Raw genomic sequence first — 25,791 nt, forward strand, 5'->3', positions numbered from 1 at the left:
ACTCTGACTTCAGGAAGCATATGTCTCAGATTTCATGAGATAGTCTCAATTTTAAAAACTATGTGTTGTTTTAATTGGACTCTATGACAGATAATGTATTTTGAGATTGATAAAGGCAATGGATCTCTGTCAGATACAATTTTGCCCCCCCCCCACCCCCGCCACCTGGAGACCACTGGCAATATCTGCTGACATTTTTGTTTATCACAACTGGGCACTAGATCCTACTGATAACTGGGGGATAGAGGTCAAAGATGCTACTAAACACCCCAAATGCACAGGAAATCCCCTCTCCAACAAAGAATTTTCCAGTTCAAAATGTCTTTAGTACCAAACTGAGAAACCCTGACTTAGAGGAATATGGTTGCTAGAGGAATGAGGTAGAATACATGATCTTTATCTTTGTTTATTATTTGTTTGTTTGTTTTTGTTTTTGTTTTCTGAGACAGTCTCACTCTGTCACCCAGTGGAGTACAGTGGCCACCATCTTGGCTCACTGCAACCTCTGCCTCCTGGCTTCAAGTGATTCTCCTGCCTCAGCCTCCTGAGTAGCTGGGATAACAGGCACCCACCACCACGCTTGGCTTTTTTTTTTTTTTTTTCTTTTTTTGTATTTTTAGTAGAGACGGGTTTTCACCATATTGGGCAGGCTGGTCTGGAACTCCTGACCTCAAGTGATCTACCCACCTTGGCCTCCCAAACTGCTGGGACTACAGGCATGAGCCACCATGCCTAGCTAATATCTTTATCTTTAATAGAATTTTGTAGGCAATCACTAGGGAATTATATGTCATAATAAGGTATATTTTGGAGTTCTGGGGAAGAGACATTTCAAATAGACCTTTATTCCCTATTAACTGCTATGTTTTTCGATTTCTATCATATCTCTTCTAAAGCCATGAAAGACTCTTTCCAGTTTCCTAAATGATAATCAACCTATACTCCTTGTTCTCTTTTAGTCTATCTTTATAGAAATGGTAGAGACCTACTTTTATTCATTCCTTCTTATAAATGACCTGTCAGTAAAAGTTTATGACTATAGTAGAAAGTGAGAACTTCCACTTGCTTTATGCCAAAAGCCCATTGTATGACCGAAAGAAAAGCTTACAATTTTTTTTTTTTTTGAGATGGAGTCTTGCTCTGTTGCCCAGGCTGGAGTGCAGTGGCACGATCAAGACTCACTGCAAGCTCCGCCTCCTGGGTTCATGCCATTCTCCTGCCTCAGCCTCCCGAGTAGCTGGGACTACAGGCGCCTGCCACCACACCGGCTAATGTTTTGTATTTTTAGTAGAGATGAGGTTTCACCGTGTTAGCCAGGATGGTCTCGATCTCCTGACATCATGATCTGCCCACCTTGGCCTCCCAAAGTGCTGGGATTACAGGTGTGAGCCACCAAAAGCTTACAATTTCTAAACCTGTTTGAAATGGATAATTTTTGTTGTTTCTTGGTTATTTTGTTTTTCCTTTCTAATTGAACAGAGTTAAACTATTCTGTTTTTCTAAAGTTAAATGAAAAAAGACTAATTTGAATTCTGGGTTTGAATGTAGACTATTTGCTTGGGCAAGTTTTTAATAGCTTCTGGTATTTTAATATCAGTAATCACTATTACCTTTAGTAACTTGGCAATAAATGATTCTCACTGTGTTGTTTTGTAAATAAACCTCTGAGTTTATTGCATGTCTTGAAGCTATTTATTGCTTCACATGCTGCCCGCTATTGTTGATTAAAACTTAAGTATATAAAGGCTATAATTTTTCTGAGATTTTGATAAATAGAAAGGAACAAAAACCATGTTAGTGAAGTATACTCAATAAACTGCTAATAAGTATCAGTTGTCTAGGGAGAACAATGGGAGACTCAACTGATCCTGCAAAGTCCTTATGGTGTTTCTATACTTAACTACCAATAATTAGTGGATTTGGAGCTAAGAAAACAGTGTGTTTTAAATTGAAAAGTAAAGAATATTTACATTGGAAGAGTTATTAAGAAAACTGAAAAATTCAATTATATGTCTTGTGGTTTCAAATACTTTTTTAAAAAAACATAGATTCATTAAATCCAACAACAGTTTTTAAAAGAAAATAAGGGAAAAAATGTCATCTTCACCTCTGATTTTCCCAGTCATACACTTGCCTCACCCACACAAAAGAACAAAGCTTTTTTAAAAGAAAACTCCAGGTTAAAAAACATAAATTTCAGACACAAAGACACAATTATCTAGCAATAGAAGTGGACTGAGCCATTGTTGACCTGCCTCCTCCAAAAAAAGGTAGTTCATTTGGATTTTGGTAAATAAATGGTTAGAAAGCACAGCAAAACTTGATTGCCACTACCGTTGTCCTAATTTAACCACTGTGTGCTGAGTGATTTAGAATCAGAAGCTGCCTTCATGAGTAAAGATGAAAAATTCAAAGTGTAATGCACCAAATAGCAGGCTAAAAAGACTTGTTTATACTTATTTTTCCTTTGTTTACATACATATATATATGAGTTCACAATAAAACTTCAATTCCAATCTGATACCACACCATTTACTCTAGTTTTCTTTTTCTTTCCAAACTTTTATCTCTATTCTCTGATTATAAGAAACCTTCTTCTTACCTTCATTGTATTTACTTACTAAGTAAATGTCACTGGGTGAAACCAATCTCCTGCCTATGACTCCATACAAATGGTCTCCTCACTCCACTGATGCTCTGACCCCACACATCTGGCTGCCACTGGCCCAGCATAGATGCAGCCCTCACCCCGACCACAACCATGCAGACAAACTTATTACCAAGTTCAAAGTCCAGCACTTCACACTACATGCCACTAATACCATACCCCGAACTATTGCCTTCTTCATTGCACTTGTACTTTTATTTTTAAATTTTCCTTCATTTTTAATTTTTGTGGGTACATATATTTTGGGGTGATATTGAGATATTTTGCTATAGGAATGCAATGCATAATAATCACATCAGGATAAATGGGGTATCCATCACCTCAAACATCTATTCTTTATGTTACAAAAAAACTGATTATATTATTTTTGTTATTTAACACATATAATTAAATTGCTTTATACTGTAGTCACTTTGTTGTCCTAACACATACTAGGTCTTATTCATTCTTTTTAACTATGTTTTGTACCCATTAACTATCCCCACTTCCCCCATAAACCTACATTACCCTTCCCTGCCTTTGGGATCCATTCCTCTACTCTCTATCTTCATGAGTTCAATAGTTTCATTATTCAGCTCACATGAATAAGTGAGATAATTCAAAGTTTGTCTTTCTGTGCCAGGCTTATTTCCCTTAATTTTCTTATTTCACTTAATTTGATGATGTCCAGATCAATCATGTTTTTGGAACTCGCAGGATGTCACTTTTTATGGCTGAATAATACTCCATTGTGGATGCATACCACAATTTACCATGACAGATTCAGAGTTTGATGCCTTTGATTTTCTTTTATGTAGTGGGAGATAAGTGTCTAGTTTTATTCTTCTGTGTATGGATATCCAGTTTTCCCAGCACCATTTATTGAGCTGATTTTGCTGCCAAATATTGGCCATTGTGAATAGTGCTGTAATAAACACGAAATGCGGATATCTCTGCCATATTCCGATTTTCTTCCTTTTGTGTTTATACCTAAGAGTGAGATTTCTGGATCATGTTGTAGTTCTATTCATAGTGTTTTGAGGAATTTCAAATACTGTTTGCCATAGTAGTTGTACTGATTTACATTTATACAAACAGCATACAAGAGTTTTCTCAAGCAGAAGGAGTCTTTCCCATAGCCACCACAGCTAGACTGAGTCTCATCTGAAGCCAGCAAGTCTCATAACACTACGTGGGTATCCCTGCTGGCTATTCAGGGACCAAGGATTTTTTTTTTTTCTTTTTCACCAGATGATGGGTCCTACTAGGACTGGGATCTTGTCTTCAAGGCAGAGGTTTCTCTTTTTGCCCAGGGTGTGTCTAGAAATGTCAGCCATGAGGTAGAACCTGAAATGGAAGCCTTATGACTTAGACCAGTGTCCTATCCTACTGTGGCTGACCTGGTATTCAAGATGTAAGACAATGTTCCCTTTACTATTCCCTCTTCTGTCCTTGGCAGACGGAAAGAGTATCCCCCTGAGCTGTAAGTTGTGCTGCCTGGGGTTGAGGGAGGGGTTGCACAAGCACTCCCTTAGCTGCTCCAGCCATTGTCACCCTTGGTCACATGCCATCCTAGTCCAGTGGGTCTAAGCCCAGCTCAGTACTAGGACTTGCTTAGGAGTTGCAGTCTTTGTGACCTAGACTGTCTTTCAAATTTACCTAGAACCCCAGAGCCCTTTAGCCTGTGGTGGGAAGACTGGTTGGAACTTAAGTTTCAACTGCTAGTTTAGGTTATTCCACTCTGGATAGGGTTGGTTTATATACCCCTTCTGTGAGCAGGCATCAGCTGAATTCATTCTGGTTTTGCTTTCTGCTGTGGCAGAACAGCGCTGAGTTCAATGCAGAGCCTCACAGTTGCTACACTCTCCCTCTCCCAAGTGCACAGATCCTTTCTTCTGGCCATGTGTCTTCTGCCGGGGAATGAGGGAGGGATGGCATCAGCAATTCAAGACTTTCTTTCCTATCCTCATCAGCGACTCTTTCAGTGATATGTATTTAAACCCGGGTACTGTGAATGCTCACCTGATTTTTTCTTCTTATGAAAGTTGTTTGTTGCAGGGGATGATTACTGGGGGACCAACTTGCTTCACTCTCTCCACTCTTGCTTTGACATCCCACTATGGACTGCTGTCCCACTGACATCCTTCCCATGCAGACACCATCATTACCCTCATTATTCCCCAACTCAACACATATAAGAGTCTATGCAAATGCCCTTGTAACCATCTTTAGGCTTTGAAATCACACCAAGTCATCACTTCCATTCTGACCCACTCATAAACATTCTGCTTACCTGCTTTAGGTTCTGACATTCCATTCCAGACATCTTGAATACCCTCCTTTGCCTCTCTTGGGTTTGGTTACCACATGCCAGGCTGCTGTGGCAACCCTTTTCTAAGAAAGGCTTATTTGACACAATTTACCTTCTGAAACCCCACTCAGGCTCTGATTCCCTATACTGATCACTGCCACAACACCCCACCCAACCCAGAAAGCCTGATATCACTAAGTCTAGGACACCCCAAATTAGACTGCTGTTGTCCCCCACCTCATGGGCATGCCCTACTCACCCTCATGAGATTCTTAACAATTCTTGCTGGCCCTTCACTTCCATTCCATTTGGCTCCCCAAAACATTTCATCTTTCAAACATGGCCACATTTGCCTCCCACTGTCTCAGATGCCTTTCTCGTTTGACTAAGGCTCTAATACTTCATGCTATGCACATTGCTTCCACAAATACTACTGCATGTTTCTCCCTGTCTGGAGTTCTGATTCTACCAGACCACAGCCCATACCTGCAATAGGAGCAAAAGGTTATCATGCTAAGCCTTATAACGGTTTTTGAAATTAATTATTCAAGAAGAAAATCAGGAAGGAAGAAGTCAGGAAGCACACATATATTTAGGACGCTAAAGAGATGCAAACATTCAAAGTCTCTACAGCAGATTTTCACATCACACTTTGGATCACAAAATCAATTTTTGGTGTTAATATGATACCTTGTTAATGAAATCAAGTAGTATATAAAAGAACAGAACATAACAAAATAGAAAATTATAATAACACTATTAATTCTATTAATAAAATATTAATAAGTGAAAATACCATGTATAAACATTTGGTTACTGGTTCTAGAAGACAGATGAGATAGATAAGAAAGAGGGAAGAAGGAAGGAAGACAGGTAAGGTATCCAGGTTCATAGAGTCAAATATAATCTTCATATCACCAGATTCAAGATTTATTGACTTGAGTAAACTGATCTCTTGACCTGGATTATATGTGTATTTGACAAAATAACTTTCCAATGTTTTAATTGTTTATTTTTTACACTTAAGCCTTCAAGCTATCTAACATGTATTTTTGTGTATATAATGAAATTTGAAATCCATTTCAATTTCTTCTGTGTGAATAAAGACTAAGCAGCATCATATATGAAGGATTTTGCTTTTTCCTAACTAGTTGTACTGTTGGCTCTGTCTGTTTTGTGTGTGAATTTTCTTATGTGTATGGATCTACACTTCATATTTTACGAACCTAATTGTCTAATCCTATACCACTTGAAGCAAGTCCATTTTTTATGCTCCTTATACTTTTGTGGCTTCAGTAACAGGAGGAATGCTTTCCATTTCCATTCTATGTGGCTGTTTTTGATTTGGGGCTTTATAAAGACCAGATTCACTACTATAGGATCCATCTATGCTAACATTTCCCCTAGGAAGATACCTCTGTGTTAAGGCATCCCATGATCTGGCACTTTCTGTGTTTCTCTCTGGTCCCTGTCCCTAAGTCACAAGAAGCTCATTAGTTCCAGAAAATCAAATAGATTGCTACTGAGTGTGGACAGCAAGGAAGTTGTACTAACTCCATCATCTCTGTGGAATAATTCTTGCTTGTTATTAGCAGTTATATTAAGATATAATTCACTTACCCTAAAATCTACCAATTTAAAGCACACGATTTAATAGTTTCTAGTATATATTCATGTAGTTGTTCAACCAGCACCACAATCAATTTTAGAATATTTGTATCACGCAATAAACGAAGTCTATATTCATTAACAATTACTCCTCATTTACTCCAGAATCACCATGCCTAGGCAACTACCAGTCTGCTTTCTGTGTCTTTAAATTTGTCTATTCTGGACATGATGTTTAGGTGTAATCATGCAATATGTGATCTATTGCATCTGGTTACTTTGCTTAGCATAACATTTCAATGCTCATGGTGTAGCATATATTGATATTTCATTATTTTTTGTTTCTCAATAATTTGCAATTGTCTGCAAATACTACACTTTATACATTCATCAGCTGATAGTCATGGGGATTGTCTCTAATTTCTTTTTTCTTTTTTTTTGAGATGGAGTCCTGCTCTGTCGCCCAGGCTGGAGTGCAGTGGCGTGATCTCGGCTCACTGCAAGCTCCACCTCCTGGGTTCACACCATTCTCCTGCCTCAGCCTCCTGAGTAACTGGGACTACAGGCGCCCACCACCATGCCCAGCTAATTTTTTTGTACTTTTAGTAGAGACAGGGTTTCACCATGTTAGCCAGGGTGGTCTCAATCTCCTGACCTCGTGATTCACCTGCCTCAGCCTCCCAAACTGCTGGGATTGCAGGCATGAACCACTATACCCGGCGAGGAACAGAATATTAAGGATGGAGTTCTTTCATTATTTTGGGGGTTTCTGGAGTTGGCTGCTTAATATGATTGATCAAAAAATGTTAACTATTCTACTTCTAATAGTATGGTGAACAATGATAGTCCTTGCTCTGAACTATTTAGATAGTTATGTAAAATAAATGCATTTATCACTCCTGATTCACCACTTGTGAAAGGCAAAGAGTTCAGTGACTCTATACATAATACCTTTGACTATGAAGTTGGTTAGTTGCTCCTAAGTTTACTGGACAAAGTGATGAAAGAAAAGGATGAACTCAGGGATTCTAACTCCTGGCTTCAGAAGCAGATACTTAGCTTCAAATCTGCTAAGATTGCCCTGAGTGAGAGTCTTAGCTCCTGTAGAGAAAGAGCTGAAATTATGGAAAATCAGACACAAGTTCTTATCATGCTAATGGCTGACCTGCAACAAAAGCTGCATGCACAGCCTCACCAGGTGTCCACTGTTAAATTGAGGGCATTGATTGGAAAAGAATGGGACCCTGAAACTTAGAATGGGGATATGTGGGAGGACCCTGATGAATCTGTGGACACTGAGCTTGTAAACTCTGACGAAACTTTTTGTCAGAAGAAACTTCTCTGTTCCTAGTAGTGGAAACGTCCCCTCCCTGATCCACGCTGCCATCAGCCTTTCCACCTTTGTCTGAGGAGAAAAACCTTGCACTGCCTAAAGCAACAGTGATGGCCTTCCCTGAGGCAGTTGCCAGGCAAAATAATGTTGATTCTCCTCGGAGCCAGCCCCAACAGCCCTGTTTGCTTCTAAATCTATAACTAGACTAAAGTCCCTGTGGGACCCTAGAGCTAAGTTCAATGTGTGACCCGTGAGGAAGTGTGCTACACTCGAAAAGAACTACTTGAGGGTTTTTGGGTTTTGTTTTTGTTTTTTTTTTTTTCATATAAACAGAAATCTGGAGAACAGGCATGGGAATGGATATTATGGGTATAGGATAATGGTGGAAGAAACATAGAGTTCAATCAGGCTGAATTTATTGATTTGGGTTCACCAAGTAGGGATTCTGCATTTACTGTTGCAACTCGAGGAGTTAAAAACGGTTCTAATAGTGTATTTGCCTGGTTAGCTAAAATATGGTTTAAAAGAGGGCCAACTCTGAGAGAGCTGGAAATGCCAGATTTCCCTTGGTTTAATGCAGAGAAAGGGATCTAAAGGCTGAGGGAGATTGGGATGGTGGAGTGGACTAGTCACTTTACAGCTACTCATCCATGCTGGGAGAGTTCTAAAGATATATCCTTAACCAATGCTTTGCAAAATAGATTTGTGAGGGCAGCACCCGCATCTTTCAAGAGCCCTATAATTGCTCTTCTCTGTATGTCAAATCTAGCAGTGTGAACCACAGTCACTCTACTACAAAATTTAAATACAACAGGAATAATTGGATCCCAAGGTGGCACGGGCCAAGTGGAGGCACTCAACCATCAAAGGCAAGTTACCATAATGGACAGCAGAGGCAAAGCAGCATCAGAGTAGTCTGACTCATGTAGGGCTCTGGCATTGGCTAATTCATCAGGGTGTTCCTATAAGTGAAATTAATAGGAAGCCTACTGCATTTCTACTTAATTTAAGCAGAAAACTTCTAGGTCTAATGGACAAAAGACTAATTTGAATTATAAAAACGGAGAATCATGACCCTTCAGTCAATTTCCAGATTTGAGCCAGTTTACAGACCCAGAACTCCTTGAATGAAGGGGAGGCCAGGTCCCCTTGAGGAAGAATCCCATTACACTATCCACCAATTTATGCTGTTAATCTTTCTTTCATCCTTCTCCAAGGAAGCCTGCAGCCTTTTATCAAGGTCACTGTGCACTGGGGAAAGGGAAACGATCAGTCATTTTGGGTACTGCTGTACACTGGCTGTGAGCTGACGTTGATTCTTGGGAACCCAAAACTGTGGTCCTCTAGTTAAAGTAGGGGCTTATAGAGGTCAGGTAATTAATGGAGTTTGAGCTTGGATCTGACTTACAGTGGTTATCCAGTGGGTCCTTGGACTCATGCTGTCGTCATTTCCCCAGTGCTGGAATGCATAATTGGCACAGACATACTTAGAAGCTGGCAAAAGCCCCATATTGGCTCCCTGACTAGAGGGCTATTATGGTAGGAATGGCCAAATGGAAGCCATTAGAGCTTCCTCTACCTGTTTTTAATAGTAAATCAAAAACAGTATCACATCCCTGGATGGTTTGCAGAGAATAGTGCCACTATCAAGTACTTGAAAGATACAGGGCTGGTGATCACCACACCCCTGTTCAACTCTCCTATTTGGCCTGAGCATAAGATAGATGGATCTTGGAGAATGACAGTGGACTATTGTAAGCTTAATCAAGTGGTGACTCCAACTGCAGCTGCTGTACCAGATGTGGTTTCATTGCTTAAGCAAATTAACACAGTTCCTGGTACCTGGTATGCAGCCATTGACTTGGCAAATGCCTTTTTCTCCATTTTTGACCGTAAGGCCCACCATAATCATCAGACTTCTCAGCCACTGCAACACAGAGCTGGGGGTGGTAAGAAATTATGTGGCCTGCCTTTCATGGGCATTTACCCGAGTTTCAGACTGAAGCTGTGAGGAAGAAGTCCCATGTTCTTGACTACGCCTGCATTATGCTGTGCTGGATAGGTTTTTGGAAAGGGACAGAGACAGGCTGTTCTTAGTGAACTCACTAAGAACAGTTTTCACAGTTCTTAGTGAGATTTAGTAGGTTTTGTTGAGTATTTTTCCACTTGCCATATGTCTTGAGAACAATATTTAGAGACTATTTTAAAACTTTATTTATATTACTATTATGATTATTAATATTATTTTGAGACAAGGTCTCACTCTGTTGCCAAGGCTGGAGTGTAGTGGTGTGGTCATGGCTCACTGCAGCCTTGAACTCCAGGGCTCAAGTGATCCTCCCACCTCAGCCTCCCAAGTATCTGAGACTATAGTTGCACAACACCATGCACAGCTGATTTTTGTATCTTGTTGTTTTTGTTTGTTTGTTTGTTTGTTTTCTTGGTATAGATGGTTTTCACCATGTTGCCCAGGCTGGTTTTAAAACCCTATCCACAAGTAATCTTCTGGCCTCAGTCTCCCAAAATTCTGGGATAACAGGCTTGAGCTACTGTGCCTGGCTGAGACTTTAATTTTTAAGGTTTCTTTTTTAGCAGTTCTGATTGTTTTACTGGGAGATGGTCAATGTAGCTCCTCACTTTGCCATTGGAGAAGTGTCTCTGCTATGTGTTCCAATCCTGCTTATTTTTACTTTTTGATATCTATATCAACTGAAAATTTACTAAGGGATTATGTTAGTGTTTGATCTATTCATTTGCTTAAAATAATACATGCTCAGTATTGGTTGTGAATTGTGTATTTCACTCATTTGTCATTTTTTTTTTAGCTCAAAGTGTTGATGGCCAGGTTTATAAACATTTATTTATGTTCCCCTCCCGACCATCCACTGCCAATATAGTTGACCAATGTATTAGTCCATTTTCAAGCTGCTGATAAAGACATACCTTTTGGGCAATTTACAAAAGAAAGAGGTTCAATTGGACTTCCAGTTCATGTAGCTGAGGAGGCCTCACAATCGTCGTGGAAGATGAAAGGCATGTCTCACATGGTGGCAGACAAGTGGAGAGAACTTGGGCAAGGAAACTCCCATTTTTCAAACCATCAGATCTCATGAGACTTATTTGCTATCACAAGAATAGCTATGGGAAAGACCTGCTTCCATGATTCAATTTTCTCTTACCAGGTCTCTCCTACAATACGTGGGAATTAAAGATAAGATTTGTGTGTGAACACAGACAAACCATATCAACCAATATCTACCTATCTTAGACACATTTGAGATATTTCTTTCTATTTATCAGTACATAAAGTAGACATGGAGAAAAAGCAGTGCTAAAGTATACATTTAACCCTGCAGATGAAAATTTTTGTGTCTAAGAATAGGGAAAAAAAATTCCCCCCAAACTTAAGCGATTGGGGGGAATTTGATGCACTATTTCTGCTAATATGGTATCATATCACTTACAATATGTTGCTGAGTATTCCAGAAGTGAGAGTTTTATTGGTAACAGAGGTGTAGTCTCTTTAAGAAACACTACTTTACAAATAAATTTTTTGCCTAAATTCTATTGTGCATTCTTCTTTCTAAATGTTAACATCAATAGTAAGAGTTTAGTAAATGTGTGCTAAGCACTATGCTGAATTCTAGATAGGAACTATTTCATTCTATTATCATGACAGCCTTGTGCTATTTTATCTGAGTATCAGAATGATGTCACTGAGACATAAACACCTTAAGTCTTGCTCAAAGAGGACATGGCTTGTAAGTGAAAGAGTCCCATTTCACTCCAAAGCCCAAGATTTTAACTATTAAATTAATTCATTGAGCAATACCTTCTTTTTTTTTTTTTTTTTTTTTTTTTTTTTTTTGAGATGGAGTCTCGTTCTGTTGCCTTGGCTAGAGTGCAATGGTATGATTTTAGCTCACTGCAACCTCTGCCTCCTGGGTTCAAGCGATTTTCCTGCCTCAGCCTCCTCAGTAGATGGGATTACAAGCGCATGCCAACATGCCCGGTTAATTTTTGTATTTTTAGTAAAGACAGTTTTCACCATGTTGATCAGGCTGGTCTTGAACTCCTGACCTTGTGATCTGCCCGCCTTGGGCTCCCAAAGTGCTGGGATTACAGGCATGGGCCACTGTGCCTGCCCATTGAGCAGTACCTTCTATTTGAATTGAATTCTAAAGTGTATTAAGTATCTATTACTTCGTCTGATTCTATATCTACTATATGAAGTAGATGCTTGAAATATCTTTTATTTCATTTTATGATTTAGAATAGAGGTCTAGGGAACTGTTCCCTAGACCCTAGGTGGCTAAAAGTGAGAGAATTAAGACTAGGTTCTTAATCTTGTAGATATTAGACCTGGATTATTTTTACAAATACACAGTTAAGCAGAGTATAGTGAACACTATTTCTCAATGTTTATTTCACAAAGATTAATATTTTCTTAAGGTAGGGGCTATAGTGAATAGTTTTATATTATTTCTCATTTCTAGCAGTACATATATTATTTATAATGGGCACCAAATAAATGCTTTGTTTTTGTCTATTTAATTCAGAATATTGTGTGATTAACAGTTCCTAAATTGGATTACATATTTTTATCTATAAGTAGTGCTGTGATGTGTGGGGCTTGATGGACAATTGATCTCTGATAACTATGCTTGTTGTGTCTATTTTTTTGTGTGTTTGTTTTTCATGGTTTTTTTTTTATTTTTTATTTTTTTATTTTTTTCTTGAGATGATGTCTCGCTCTGTCACCCAGGCTGGAGTGCAGTGGCGCCATCTCAGCTCACTGCAAGCTCCGCCTCCCGGGTTCGTGCCATTCGCCTGCCTCAGCCTCCCGAGTAGCTGGGACTACAGGTGCCCGCCACCATGCCCGGCTAATTTTTTGTGTTTTTAGTAAAGATGGGGTTTCACTGTGTTAGTCAGGAGGGTCTTGATCTCCTGACCTCGTGATCTGCCTGCCTCGGCCTCCCAAAGTGCTGGGATTACAGGCGCGAGCCACCGCACCCGGCCTGTGTCTATTGTTTTTAAGGTGCACTTTCTGTCCACTTCTCTCACAGTTGTCAAGCCATTCACTATATACAGATTTCATTCACTGTCTGCCTGTGTCCGGATAACTTTATTATTATATATATCTATATAGTGAAGGCTGAGAAATCTAACTAGTTAGAAAAGTGAATAGGCTCTGAGGAAAGCTTTGAGAAAACCTTGAACTAAATTCTAAGAGTTTAAGTAAATTGCTTTGTAAGTGTCCAGTTTTTCATAGTTCTAAAACAAAGAACAAATAAACTTCTATTTATATAAATCTGGACAAGAGCTATATCTTGAAGAAATTTTTATAATGATATAAATGTTAATTCTGATTTTTTTCTGTTTGGTTTGTTATTAAATGTTAAGGGCTGTAAACTGACCAAAGCCAATTCTTTCCACAATAAATAGATTCTAAGTATTAATAGCCACCAATAAGTAGTAGTAAAAGAGGACTAGGATTCTCTGTCACAACATTCATAGAAAGGTTGGAAAAGTTTGTCTCAGACCAAATACTACTATGCACAGGTATATTTATTAGCAAGTAAGATTTGTCCTTTTAGAGGCCTGACAACATTTTTATTTCAGTTCACTTTAGGCAAACCAAACACTATTCTAGGGACAGCTCTCAGAGTAATGTTATAGTTAGTATTGGGCAATAAAAACTATGAATAATTGGGCTAAACTCATAGTTGTGGAATCATCTTTTCAGCATCATTCCAGATGACAAAAGGCTTCCTGGTTTCATCCAGTTTATTCATATAACTTCCTTTATCTTGAGCCATTCATTTTAGCAATGAATATTCATGTCCAATATTCATCAAGGTGATAAGCAAATATCTTACTAATTATAAATAAAGATAACTGAGATATTTATATCAGTGTGCCCAGAACAAACTGTTCCCTAATAGTCTTTTGGAATGTGTTTAACTTAGGACAAGTATTCTGAAAATGTAGATTAGGACACAAACACATACACACACACACACACACACACACACACACACACACGACCTTCTTTTCTCTGTCAAGTTTGGAAGCAATTAATAGAGAGACACACAGTATATACAATAGATAAAAAGCATGTGGGGTTTCTTTTTGTTTTGTTTTGTTTTACTGTAAATTCAGTTGCTTAAAGTACCAGATACAATTGAAATGCTGTACTTCCTTCAGTACATTAAAGTTCGGCTCCCAGTCACAGGAAGTACAAAGGAAGGCCGTTTATAATACTAGGAAAAATATGCATACACAGAACAGAGCTCTGACTGAGTTTCCTGGACTTAGTTTATCCTTGCAGTTTTATAAATCAGGGAGAAGCCAGAGTGTCCCATGCCCTCCCCTCCTGAGGTGCGCATTTTCCTGCCTCTCAATGAAAACAGGAGCAGGGAGAGACCAGTGTCCACTTAATACCTTCTTTTTTCATTTTTCCAAAATTCTCTCATTCATTTTTCTCATTATAATTATAATCATTAAGACACATGACTTTGCAAGGGCCAAATTATAAGTAAATATTAACTTCTTATTGTGTCACAACTAAAAATGCTAGGATATAACAGTAAACGAAGAAGACAAAATTTCTGCTTTTATGAAAGTTCCATTCTAATAGAGAAGAAAATTAACAAAATATATGTGAGTTATGTGGAACTTTAGAAGATGTTATGGGGAAAATGAAAGAAGGAAAGCTAGAGAGGAAGTGCATGGGAAAATACAATTTGATAGTGATTATTTCACAGAGAAAGTGACCTTACAACAAAGAATTGAATAAGGTAAGAGGATAAGCCATGGTTGTATCTGAGGAAAAGTATTTCAGGTTCAAGGTAAGACCTCAAAGTTTAGACCTGTCTGGTGTGTTTGAGGAAGAAGAAAATACTCCTCTTTACAAAGTAAAGTAAAGTAAAGGAAAGAGACAGTAGTAGAAATGAGATCATTCAGTAATAGGAGAGGGATAGATATAATTACTTTGCATGAAATTAGGTATAGTTAAAAGAATTTGAGTATAGCAGTGACATAATCAACCAAATTTAACAAAGGATAATTCTGGATGCTGCATTGAAATTGGTCTGTGGAGGAAGCCTGGGAAAAATTATGGAGATTTGTTGATATGCTCTATCAGTCCATTCTAGGCTTGGAGTGATCTTTCCAGAAATGATGAGACGTGATTTCAATCTGGTTATATTTTGGTGGTTAAAAACTACATGATTTGTTAATGAATTGGATATGGAATGGAAGGTAGAAGTTAAGAATAGGTATTAAGATACAGCTTGAGCAACTGGAAACATTGATTTGTCATTAGCCAAAATTAAAACGCTGTTAGAGGAAGAGTAATTCAATATTGGCCATACTGTATTTGAAAAGACTTTTTGACATCTTCTATGGACTGAATGTTTGTCTTCCCCCAAAATTCACATATTGAAGCCAAAATCCTCAATGTCATGGTATTTAGAAGTAGGACATTTGGTAGTTTGAGACACTTAGGCTATGAGAGTGGAGTCCTCACGAATGGCCACTAGTGCCCTTATGGGGAATGAAGAAACCAGAGCTCTCTGTTTCTACCATGTAAGTATAGAATGAGAAGACAGCTCTCTGCAGACCACGAAAGGTGCATGGGATCTACTAGTGCCATGATCTTGAATTTCTAAGCGGCAGAACTGAAATACAATTTTGAAGTCATGAGCATTTAACATATTATTTGAAACTTTGATATTGGATTAAGTTGATAATGACAGCAATGACAGACAATGAGAGAGACTGACAATGAGCAAAAAACAGGAAGGATGATAAATAGTGTAGAATATGACTTTAACAATGAAGAGTAGCAGTTAATACTGTCTAATGCTTATGGTATAAGAATTAAAGCTGATGCATTTCCAGAAGAATAATCTGGCAGTGTCACTGAGAAACAAGAAGGCTACTATGAGGCTCACCAATCAAAAGGGATATCGGAAAATTAGGTTCTTAAGAAGAGCTTGGTGTTGGTTCAAGCAAGCAGGTGAAGGGAACGTTGAGATAAGTTTAGGACATAGGGGACTTTGCTAGTGATAGAGAATGAGTTTCAGAAGACTTAGAATATGAATTCTATAGTCTGTAAACTTTGGCAAATTATTTAATTTTTAAGCTTAAGATTTTATTATCTATAAAATAGGGATTGCAGTGCTCTCCAGATAAGATTGTTTTGAGGATTAAATGAGATGGGATATTCAAAGTGCTTTTACATAATGGTAACCATTATTTGGATGGGTCATTTTGAATATTTACATTAGTTCTAGGTTTATTTTGTTGATTGTTCATTGAGCCCTGGACAAAATTAGAGTTCCAGGCTCATTTTAGCATTGATTAAATCTCTTTGTGTTCCAAGGTTACCCATTTTGTACGACAAAAATTTTTTGAGAGTAAGCCATCATAGAGTCTCCCTAAATCTAACGGAAGTCTAGATATTTTTCCTATTAAGGACTTCTTAATTTACAGAAATTTCTCTGGATATGACAAAGAAATTTATGCTCACTTTTAAATGCCATTTATTTTCAACACTACCAGTAGTGATTCTGCTATGCCTTCCTAGCATAAGGCATTTTACTTCGTCCCCGGGCAAAAGATCATTAATCCATACCAACATTGTAAGAAAAAGAGCAGTTTTATGGCTCTCCTATGTGCAGTTTCCCAACATCCTTTTATTTTTGAACATATGTATATTTTTGTCATTGTAGACTTAGCTACATTTCCATGTTTCATATATATGTATATTCTGTATCATATTACTCATTTGATGTTGTTTACAATATTTAATAAACTGACCTCTACTTACACTTACTTCAAAAGGACATTTTATATTATCATTATGAATGACAAAATAACAGTACTTGACATGAATAAAATATATTCATTAATTTTAAAAAGATATATTCATAAATATTATAACATTTTGTTAAAGGCCAAAAAATGTAATACCAGGAATGAATGTGTACATTTTTTGAAACACTGCTATACTGAATTGAAAGCTTTATTTGTTGCTCTCAAGTAGTTTAATAACATAAATCAGAACTTGTTTGCCTAAGTGAGAAAATCATCCAAATCCATTGATTTTTATCTATTTTAGAATCCCTAAGGGCAGTTACTTTGTCTTAATGTCCTGTGAAATGTGTAGAATCATTCTGTGCACATAAAGTGCACTCTACCAGATGGTATTTGATGGTTGTGTTCATCTTTAACATGAACAGAATATTAGTTTAGAGAAAATTTGTTTTCTTTTTCAAATTTTCCATTTGCCAGTGTCTAAGAACATTGCTTCCTTGGATAAATACTTTTGCTTCCCTATTGGTGCTTCTGAAAAATGAGGGACTCTTAAGTCAGATGCTGCAAGTAATCTGGTTGAGCGGACTGGAAAGAGTAATTTCTTTGATTGTTTAAAGGAATCATTTGTTCTTCAGGCAAAATTAAAATTAAATTTAAATTAAAGGAAAGACTTGCTTTAATCTTAACCATGTTATTAACCATATATTAGCAAACCAGTGGCTAAAGTGCATTACTTGCCAGCCATCCAAAATACACATCATTTATTCATTTAACCAGAGATATTAAAGTGGTCAAAGTAAACTGAGGAGCTCCTCTTCCACATGCTTGCCTCCAGATCTGACAACCTCCTTGCTGTTCTTGAAACTCACTAGGCCTGTTTCCACCTCATGACCTTTATCACTTGCTCTGACCTCTTGCTGGAATGTTCTTCCCCACGTGACTTACTCTTTCACCTTTTACAAGCATTTGCCAAAATTTCACATTTTCAGTAAGTCTGTCATGATCACTTCTCTGTAAGTGTAAATCCTCACCCTGCTCTCCATATATGTCCTTCGTGAAATATTTTGTAGTTCAGCAACACGTATAAAGATCTGAAAACAAAATATTCTAATTAATTTTTAAATTCATTTTCCTCCACTACCATGTAAGTTGTATAAGGGCAGGATTTTTGTCTGTGTGGTTTACCGCTGCAGCCTCAGTGCTTAACACAGTGTAGATGCTCGATAAATATTTGTTGAATTCATGAGTGATTACTGTAAATAATAGTATTATTATTCTCATTTTGTACTTGAGTGCATTATCTGAGAAGAGATGGTACAGCTGAGGTTGAATCCAGGTAGCTGGCTCCAGAATCTCCCCCGTTAAACTCAAAATAAGCCCCAGAAAGATAACTGCTATCTTACTTTTCTCAGGCTTTGAAGAAGAGATTTGGATATGACTTGATTTATCAAAAATAAACACAGAAAATGTTTAGTTCACTAAGAAGAAGCAATTTCTATCTCGTATATTATGGAAAATATTGAATAACACTATGCTCCCATTTTCAAGATGATACAGTTATTACTCTCTCTAGATAAAAAAGATGCATCTTTCAATTAAGTAAAGTACAGAGAAATCTGGTTGGAATGATGGCAGAAATAGTGATATAATTGAAGTCATATGCATTTTCTATTTACCAGTAAAGTTACTATTAGGTTTAAATGAGACAAGACATGCAAAATGTTAATATAGTTTCTGACATATTATAAGCAGTTATTTTGAGATGGCTGGTTAGATTTATATATTAAAAACCTTTAAATATTGCTAATAGAAATATATTTAGGGCACATATACACACATAATCAAATCCTAATACTTGAAGAGTAAATGCTTCTGTTGATATTTCCAGTTTTTCCTTTTATGGATTATTTCTCACCTTTGGACATTGACAAATAAAGATGACATTGTCTATACAAGTGCTAACTCATGTAATGGATAGATTGCAGAACTTTGATGAAGATTATACCATTTCCTTTTGCTTTCTTGGCTGAAAAACTGTAAATACTTCCTAATTATTATACCACCCCAGACCCTGGAACACCAATAAAGGATTGTGTGAAAAGATAAATATGAGGAAATAAATCAAATAAGAATTTCCTTTTAAATCCTAGGTCTTCAAAGTTTCCAAAATGGGCACAACCTTACATAAGAATGAAGTAGGCAAATTACTGACATTCACAATCCTTAAAAGACTGAGGTATTTGAGTGGTCAAAATAAAACTGAAGAAATATTTCAAACTACCTCTGGGATAGAAAGGAATTAACATAAAAATAATGAAATACAAATAAAAAACACAATACTCACAGTGCTCTCATCTTACATAAAGGATATTAAATATTAGAGTAGATCTGATATAATACAAGATTCAATATTAATCTGGACTTAAAATTGTTTACGTGAAGGTATCTTGTTTCAGAATGCATTTCTTCTGGCTTTTATGAAACACAAGATTATACAATATTTCTCAAGAAAAAAATTAAAACAGCAACAACATAGCAATAAACAAACAAAAAGAACTTGATCATATCTATAACAACATAACAAGTAAAATTTATTGACCGGAGAAAAACAACAGAAAAAGTTCAGTGTAAGCTTTTTAGGGTTAAGATATAGTCTCCAGATATAATTCTCTGTTTCTTCAAAATGTTAGCTGAGTATCATTATTTGTGGTTCCTATCTAGCAAATAACAGAATACAAGGAAAAATACCAAGCATCTACTATCCATTTTATTGAGTGCATTCTTAAAAATTTCTTTGCTTCTTATTTTCTACTCTTAGGCTTCCATTATGAGTAACTCAATGAAATCTAAAATTTTGGATTTTGGCTGACATGGAATGTTTAAAAAATATTTTACCCTAGCTAATTTATTACTTTCTTCTTCATTTACTATTTTTATTCCATTTTATTTTGGTGTGTGTGGCACGGGGAGGGTGGGGAGCTGGGGGAGAAAGCAATAGACTTTATCCCAAAGAAATAAAAGATTGGCCTGGAAAAACAAGTACTTTTGTTTGCTTAATTAAAAATTGACTATTGTGAGGATATAAGGGAAGAAGCTACACTTTAGTAAAATGGTTACTACCATAATCCATGAGGAAGATGGTGGTAGAGAAGAAATTCGGACAGAGCCAGATACAGCAGATATTTGAGATAAATCTGGTGGGATCTGCTGACAGGTTGCATTGGAGAGTAAGAGTGAGTGCTCAAAGTGTGGCTATGAGCCCTGAGAAAGTAGGAGAATGGAGTTGCAGGTATTTACTGAGATGATGAAGCAGTGAAAACAATAGGTTATTGTTTGAATATCTTTTATTTTTTGAGGTATGTCAAGATGGAGAGGAGATCTAGATTTGGGGTTTTTAACCTTTTAAATCGGAGTGGCTTATTATTATTCATCTAATGTGAATCCATGTAGGCAACTGGATACACATCTGAAATCCAGACGAAAGGGCTAGCCTAGAGATATGACCGTCTTTAGCAGATAGAGAGTATTTATAGCTACACTATTGAATGAGATGAGTAAATAAGTGAAGTTCAAGGACCAATCTTTGGAACAATCCAATACAAAATAAGTCTTATAAATGAGGAGAAATCAGCAAACGAAAATGAGGAACTACAGTTGATAATATGAGGATTTAAAGCAGGACAATATGATGTCATAGGAGCCATGTGAAGGAAGTATATCACTTTTATGAGACACAGATTAAATAATCTTGCAAAGCTTTTCTTACAGAACCTGGCCCAATATTCAGTAGTTTCTTACTGACTGAAATACTATTTTCAGTTGTCCCTTGATTCTGTAGTTTATGTGGTCCAATAGAGGCTTCTGACCATTAATCCAATCTGGTAGCTGATAAAGACATTCAATGAGCAGCACTGTGTAATCCATGTCAAAGCCAGCTGATCTACCACTAAGAACAATATGTTCTTGCCTGTCTGAACAGCGAATTTCACACTCAGCTTCTTATGGCTGGGACAGTTATTATCTAGTCACTGAAAGAAACTCACATACTTATTCTCTCAGGTCCTGCTAACTCCAGGGCAGTTCCTGTCTGTGGAGAGGCTGGTGTTTCTGCCAGGATAGTCACCTAAAAATAAAATACATCTGGACCTTTATCAGATATTTCCCCCCTTTGTAGCATCATGCTTAGGCAGATCCTTCTTTCAAATCTCTGACAGCATCCAAATTTCTTTCTTTATCCATGTCTTTTATAAGAGGATCAAATGACTCACTGGAAAAAGAACTGATTTAATGTTTTTGAAGGTAAAACTCAGTGCCATAAAACAAGAGTATCTTTATTTTGGGCAAGAGAAACTTGGAACTAAAAGTCAAACTATATGTTTTCTTCTCCAACTTGGGTGTTGAAGGGAAGAAAAACCAACAAAAAGGTTAATATTTATTTACAATGTACCAGATATTAGTCTGTGTGCCTTGATAAACATTATTTCAATTAAACCTCTCAAGATCTATTAACACTTGTATTGTTATACAGTCCTTGTTTTAGAAATGGGTACACAGAAATAATCACATAGGACAATTGGAGTCCAGTTTTGAAGTCATGTTTTGTGGCTATAAATTCAGGATTTTTAACCAGAAAGTTAAACTGATTTGAATTATTATCTTGATATATTCTGAACAGAAAAAGAAAAGAGTATATGTTAAACACTTTATCGACACTGTAAAAATGTATATAGAGTTTAACACCTTTTTTTTTTGTTTGTTTGTTTGTTTTTTGAGACAAAGTCTTGCTTTGTTGCCCAGGCTGGAGTGCAGTGGCATGATCTCAGCTCATTGCAATGTCTGCCTCCTGGGTTCAAGCAATTCTCCTGCCTCAGCCTCCTGAGTAGCTGGGATTACAGATGTGCATCACTGTACCTGAGTAACTTTTTGTGTTTTTAGTAGAGATGGGATTTCACCATGTTGGTCAGGCTAGTCTTGAACTCCTGACATCAAGTAATCTGCCCACTTTGGCCTCCCAAAGTGCTAGGATTAGAGGCTGAGCCACTGCGCCCGGCCAGCAGCTTTTATTTAAATTATAAACAGACATATAAAATAAATTTATTAATTAATAAGATAGGTAAACCTTGGGAAAATGATTATTTCCACACCAGACAGGATTATGTATTCAGAAATGGATCAGATATTAATGTTTAATTTTACACTTTGCCATTAGGCCATGCTTTAATCTTTATTCTTTAACAGTGTCATGGACATTCTATGCTATTAGTTTCAAGGTTTTGTATTACTCCGTAATGAGTGGGCACCATATCAATTACTTGATAATTGAATTATGTTTTCTCTCTGAAGGCAACTGATCGAGAGGGAGACCCAATAACATATGCCATTGAGAATGGAGATCCTCAGAGAGTTTTTAATCTTTCAGAAACGTAAGTAAAAAATGATTTCCTACTTTAAAAAAATGTACAGCAATGTACTGTTAGCAGGAGAACAGACTTCTAATCAGAGGCTTTCAACTGTGTGTAGTTGTACTTCCCTTTTTGTTTTCTATGAATGTTAATGGTAGCTCAGAGGATAATTCTGAGCCCAGAAATCTTACCCAGGAGACTGTCTATTTTTAACATTTTTACTAGGTAAGCTCTACTGAGGTGGAAACATTTCATTGGAAGGCATAACTGGGATTAATTAGATCCTTTTAAGGTTGTCAGCTACTAATAATGACAAGGACATTACTGCAAAGGGTTACTTAGCACTAAACCATGTATTCAAAGGGAGTCTTGCAGGCAAGATGTGTTACAAACACATCCTTCAATTTCAGATTAACATAGATAAATTTAAGAAAAAAAGCAAAATGAAATAAAATACATGTTCATGTCAAACTTCTTTGAGGTCTAGATCAGTGTCATTCTACTTATCTCTCCGAATACATCTGAGATATTGCTAATGATAACTATTGAGAAAACTGGGAGCAGACATTAAAAGGAGGCATTTAGGGCTTCAGAGAGACCATTTGCTTCCCATTTGCAATAGCAAGGTAGCTGTTCTGCTGTCACATGTGGCTGGTTTCTAAAGAGCTTGGCTCTCCTCTGGTATTTCCTGTGTACTTATGAATAGTTTTACTTTCTGAAAGAATAGAAATGTAAACTTGGCCAAGGATTATAAAGTTAAAACTTTGACAAATGAATACATTGCCACGTCAGACTCAGAAACATGTGGGACATAATTCCAAAACAAGAGAACTATGTGTTGGTCAATTAGTCTTCTCAGAAATACCTGAAATTTCATGTTGAATAGAATTATACAAACATAAGTTAGTAATGCTGGGAAACTATAGACAAGGACAGTATTTTCCACAGATAAGTAAACTTCTATTTGAAAAATAAAAAAGCTTAACAGTTTTCGTTTTTATCCCATAGCGACGTAGAAATCAAAAATTAGCTACAATTTACAATCATTAAACAAAATAAAAATATTAAAGAAAAACTTTAATCAAGGCTGTGTAATATTAGCATAAACATAGACATATAAGCCACCGGGTCAGACTTAAGAATCCAGAAATAACTCTAGTGTTTATGGTCAATTGATTTTCAAAAAGGGGCCAAGATAATCCAATCAGGAAACAACTTTGTTTCAATAAATGAAACTGGGACAACGTGCAAGAGAATGAATTTGAATTTTTATCTCACATCATGCACAAAAATGAACTCAAAGTGGATCATAAACTGCAATATATGAGATAAAACTACATTCCACATAGAAGAAAATACAGAAGTAAATCTTCATTATTTGGATTAGTCAGTACATTTTGAGATATGACACAAAATGCACAAAGGATTAATGATAACATTGACAAATTGGGTCTCATGAATTTTTTAAAAATGTATTTCAAGGATCACCATCCTAAAGTGAAAAACAACCTACAATGAGAGAAAATATTTTAAAATTATGTATATGGTGTGAAACATGTCTCGAGAACACATGAAGAACTGTTACAACTTAATAAAGAGAAACAATCTAATTAAAAATGGGCAAAATATTTGAATAGACGTTCCTTTAAAAAAGGATATGTGAATAGCCAACAAGCACATGGAAATGTGATCGTGATCACTGATCATTGGTCATTAGAGAAATGTAATTTAAAACTATAAAGAGATTTGACTTCATACATACTTTGTGTCTATAGTGAAAAAAGAAAGGCAAAAACAAGTACGACTAAGAGTGTGGAGACGTTGAAATCGGCATAAATTTATGTGGCCATGTAAAATGTGCATGTATGAGTTCCTTTTTGCACTGCTATAAAGAAATGCTTGAGATTGAGTATTTTGTAACGAAAAGAGGTTGAATTGCCTCACAGTTCTGCAGGCTGTACAGGAAACATGATGCTGGCACCAGTTCTGCTTCTGGGGAAGCCTCAGGAAACTTACAGTCATGATGGAAGGCAAATCGGGGAGTTAGCGCTTCACATGGCCTGAGCAGGAGAGAGAGAGAGGGAGGGGGAAGTGCCACACACTTTTAAACAAGCAGATCTCCTAACCTCTATCAAAAGAGCAGCACCAAGGGGGGTGGTGCTAAACCATTCATGACAAACTGCCCCCATGAGCCAATCACCTTCCAGCAGGTCCTATCTCCTACATTGGTGACAATTAGACAGGAGATTTGGGCAAGGACACAGATTGAAACCGTATGAGTACCCTTTGGAGAACTGACCTTTTCTCCAAATGGTAGACAGAGTTACTGCATAAGTGAGCATTCTGTTCATATACAAGAGAAATGAAGACATCCATCTATATAATAGTTTGCACAAAGAAAGTTCATAAAAGAATTATTTATAATGGTACAAAAGTGGAAACAAGTCAAATATCCATCTGCAGATGAAGGAATAAACAAAATGTTGCCTATCTGTAGTAATATAATATTACTCATCAATGAAAGGTAATGAGGTACTGAAACATGCTACAACAGGTATGAACTTTGAAGATATTATGCTAAGTGAAGTAAGTCAGTCACAAAAAGAGTACATGTTATATTATTTCATTTGTATAAAATTTTCATAATAGGCACATCTATAAGACAAAAGTTGATCAATGATTGCCTGAAAATGAGGAGTGGGACAGAATGGAGAGTGACTGTTAATAGATACAGTGTTGAAAATGTTCTAAAATTGATTATGGTGATGATTGAACTACTCTGTGATTATGCTAAAAACCATTGAATTGTACCCTTTAAATTGGTGGATTTTATGATATCTGAATTAAAATGTTAATAAAGCTGTCAGCAAAAGAAAAAGACAACAATGAAGTTTTCACTTTCTCTGGTAAGCAGGAAGCCTAGGTCTCTCAAGAATTTCCATTCCTGTTTTTCCCTTGATGCCAAGAGATTTTTCAATTGCTGATTGTGAAATCTAATGAGCTACTGGTTTTGCCAAATAAATTATCTGAATGCACTGCTTTCCTGTATCTCTAGTGCTCCTCTCATCTCTGCATTTGGAATGAAAAAGATAATGGCTGGGTTACAGAGGTTCTTAAAGGTGTAAATTATGTCAATGCAAAATCCTTTTAGTCTAAATTGACCATGATTCTTAATGTTAAAGCTCTTAGGTCAACCTGGACAGATATCTCCTTAAGACACAAACTGCTTCCAGGAAAACTAAAGCAGAACATGTCCTTGTAATGGTTGTGTGATCCCTTTGGATGATCATTCTTGATTCAGGGTCCCGTACACTGGGCCCATTGCCTTCTATCCTATGGTCACTTTGTTTCCACCACCTCATTGCTGTTGTTCCCATTGATATTTACAGAGTAGCCTGAACCCTAGAAATACATTTCAATGCATTTGAAATGGAGAACAATAACTGACATTTCAACTGCCACCTTCTTTGAAACTTCTGAGATTCATGTTCAAAAATTTGCACCATCACTTCTCTATAACTTTCAAGGATTTGAACAATCCGGGTACTGCTATAGTTTGAATATTTGACACTCCAAACCTCATTATGAAATTTGATCCCCCATGTTGGAGATGGAGCCTAATGGGATTTGTTTGGGTCATGAAGGCAAACAGCGTATGAATGGCTTG

The 25,791-nt window shown here is 36.9% G+C and overlaps 1 protein-coding gene across 3 annotated transcripts in view; it reads left to right on the top strand.

Annotated features, from left to right (window-relative positions):
* The window catches only part of PCDH15 (protocadherin related 15), a 1,784,920-nt gene that overhangs the window by 1,494,706 nt on the left and 264,423 nt on the right, over positions 1-25,791 (top strand). For all 3 annotated transcript variants that reach the window (XM_050805159.1, XM_050805156.1, XM_050805157.1), the window contains one exon: positions 22,066-22,145. In XM_050805159.1, coding sequence (XP_050661116.1) covers positions 22,066-22,145 — 80 coding nt within the window. The remainder of the gene's footprint in view (positions 1-22,065; positions 22,146-25,791) is intronic.

The sequence above is a fragment of the Macaca thibetana genome, chromosome 9, assembly GCF_024542745.1.
Source record: "Macaca thibetana thibetana isolate TM-01 chromosome 9, ASM2454274v1, whole genome shotgun sequence".
NCBI lineage: Eukaryota > Metazoa > Chordata > Mammalia > Primates > Cercopithecidae > Macaca > Macaca thibetana.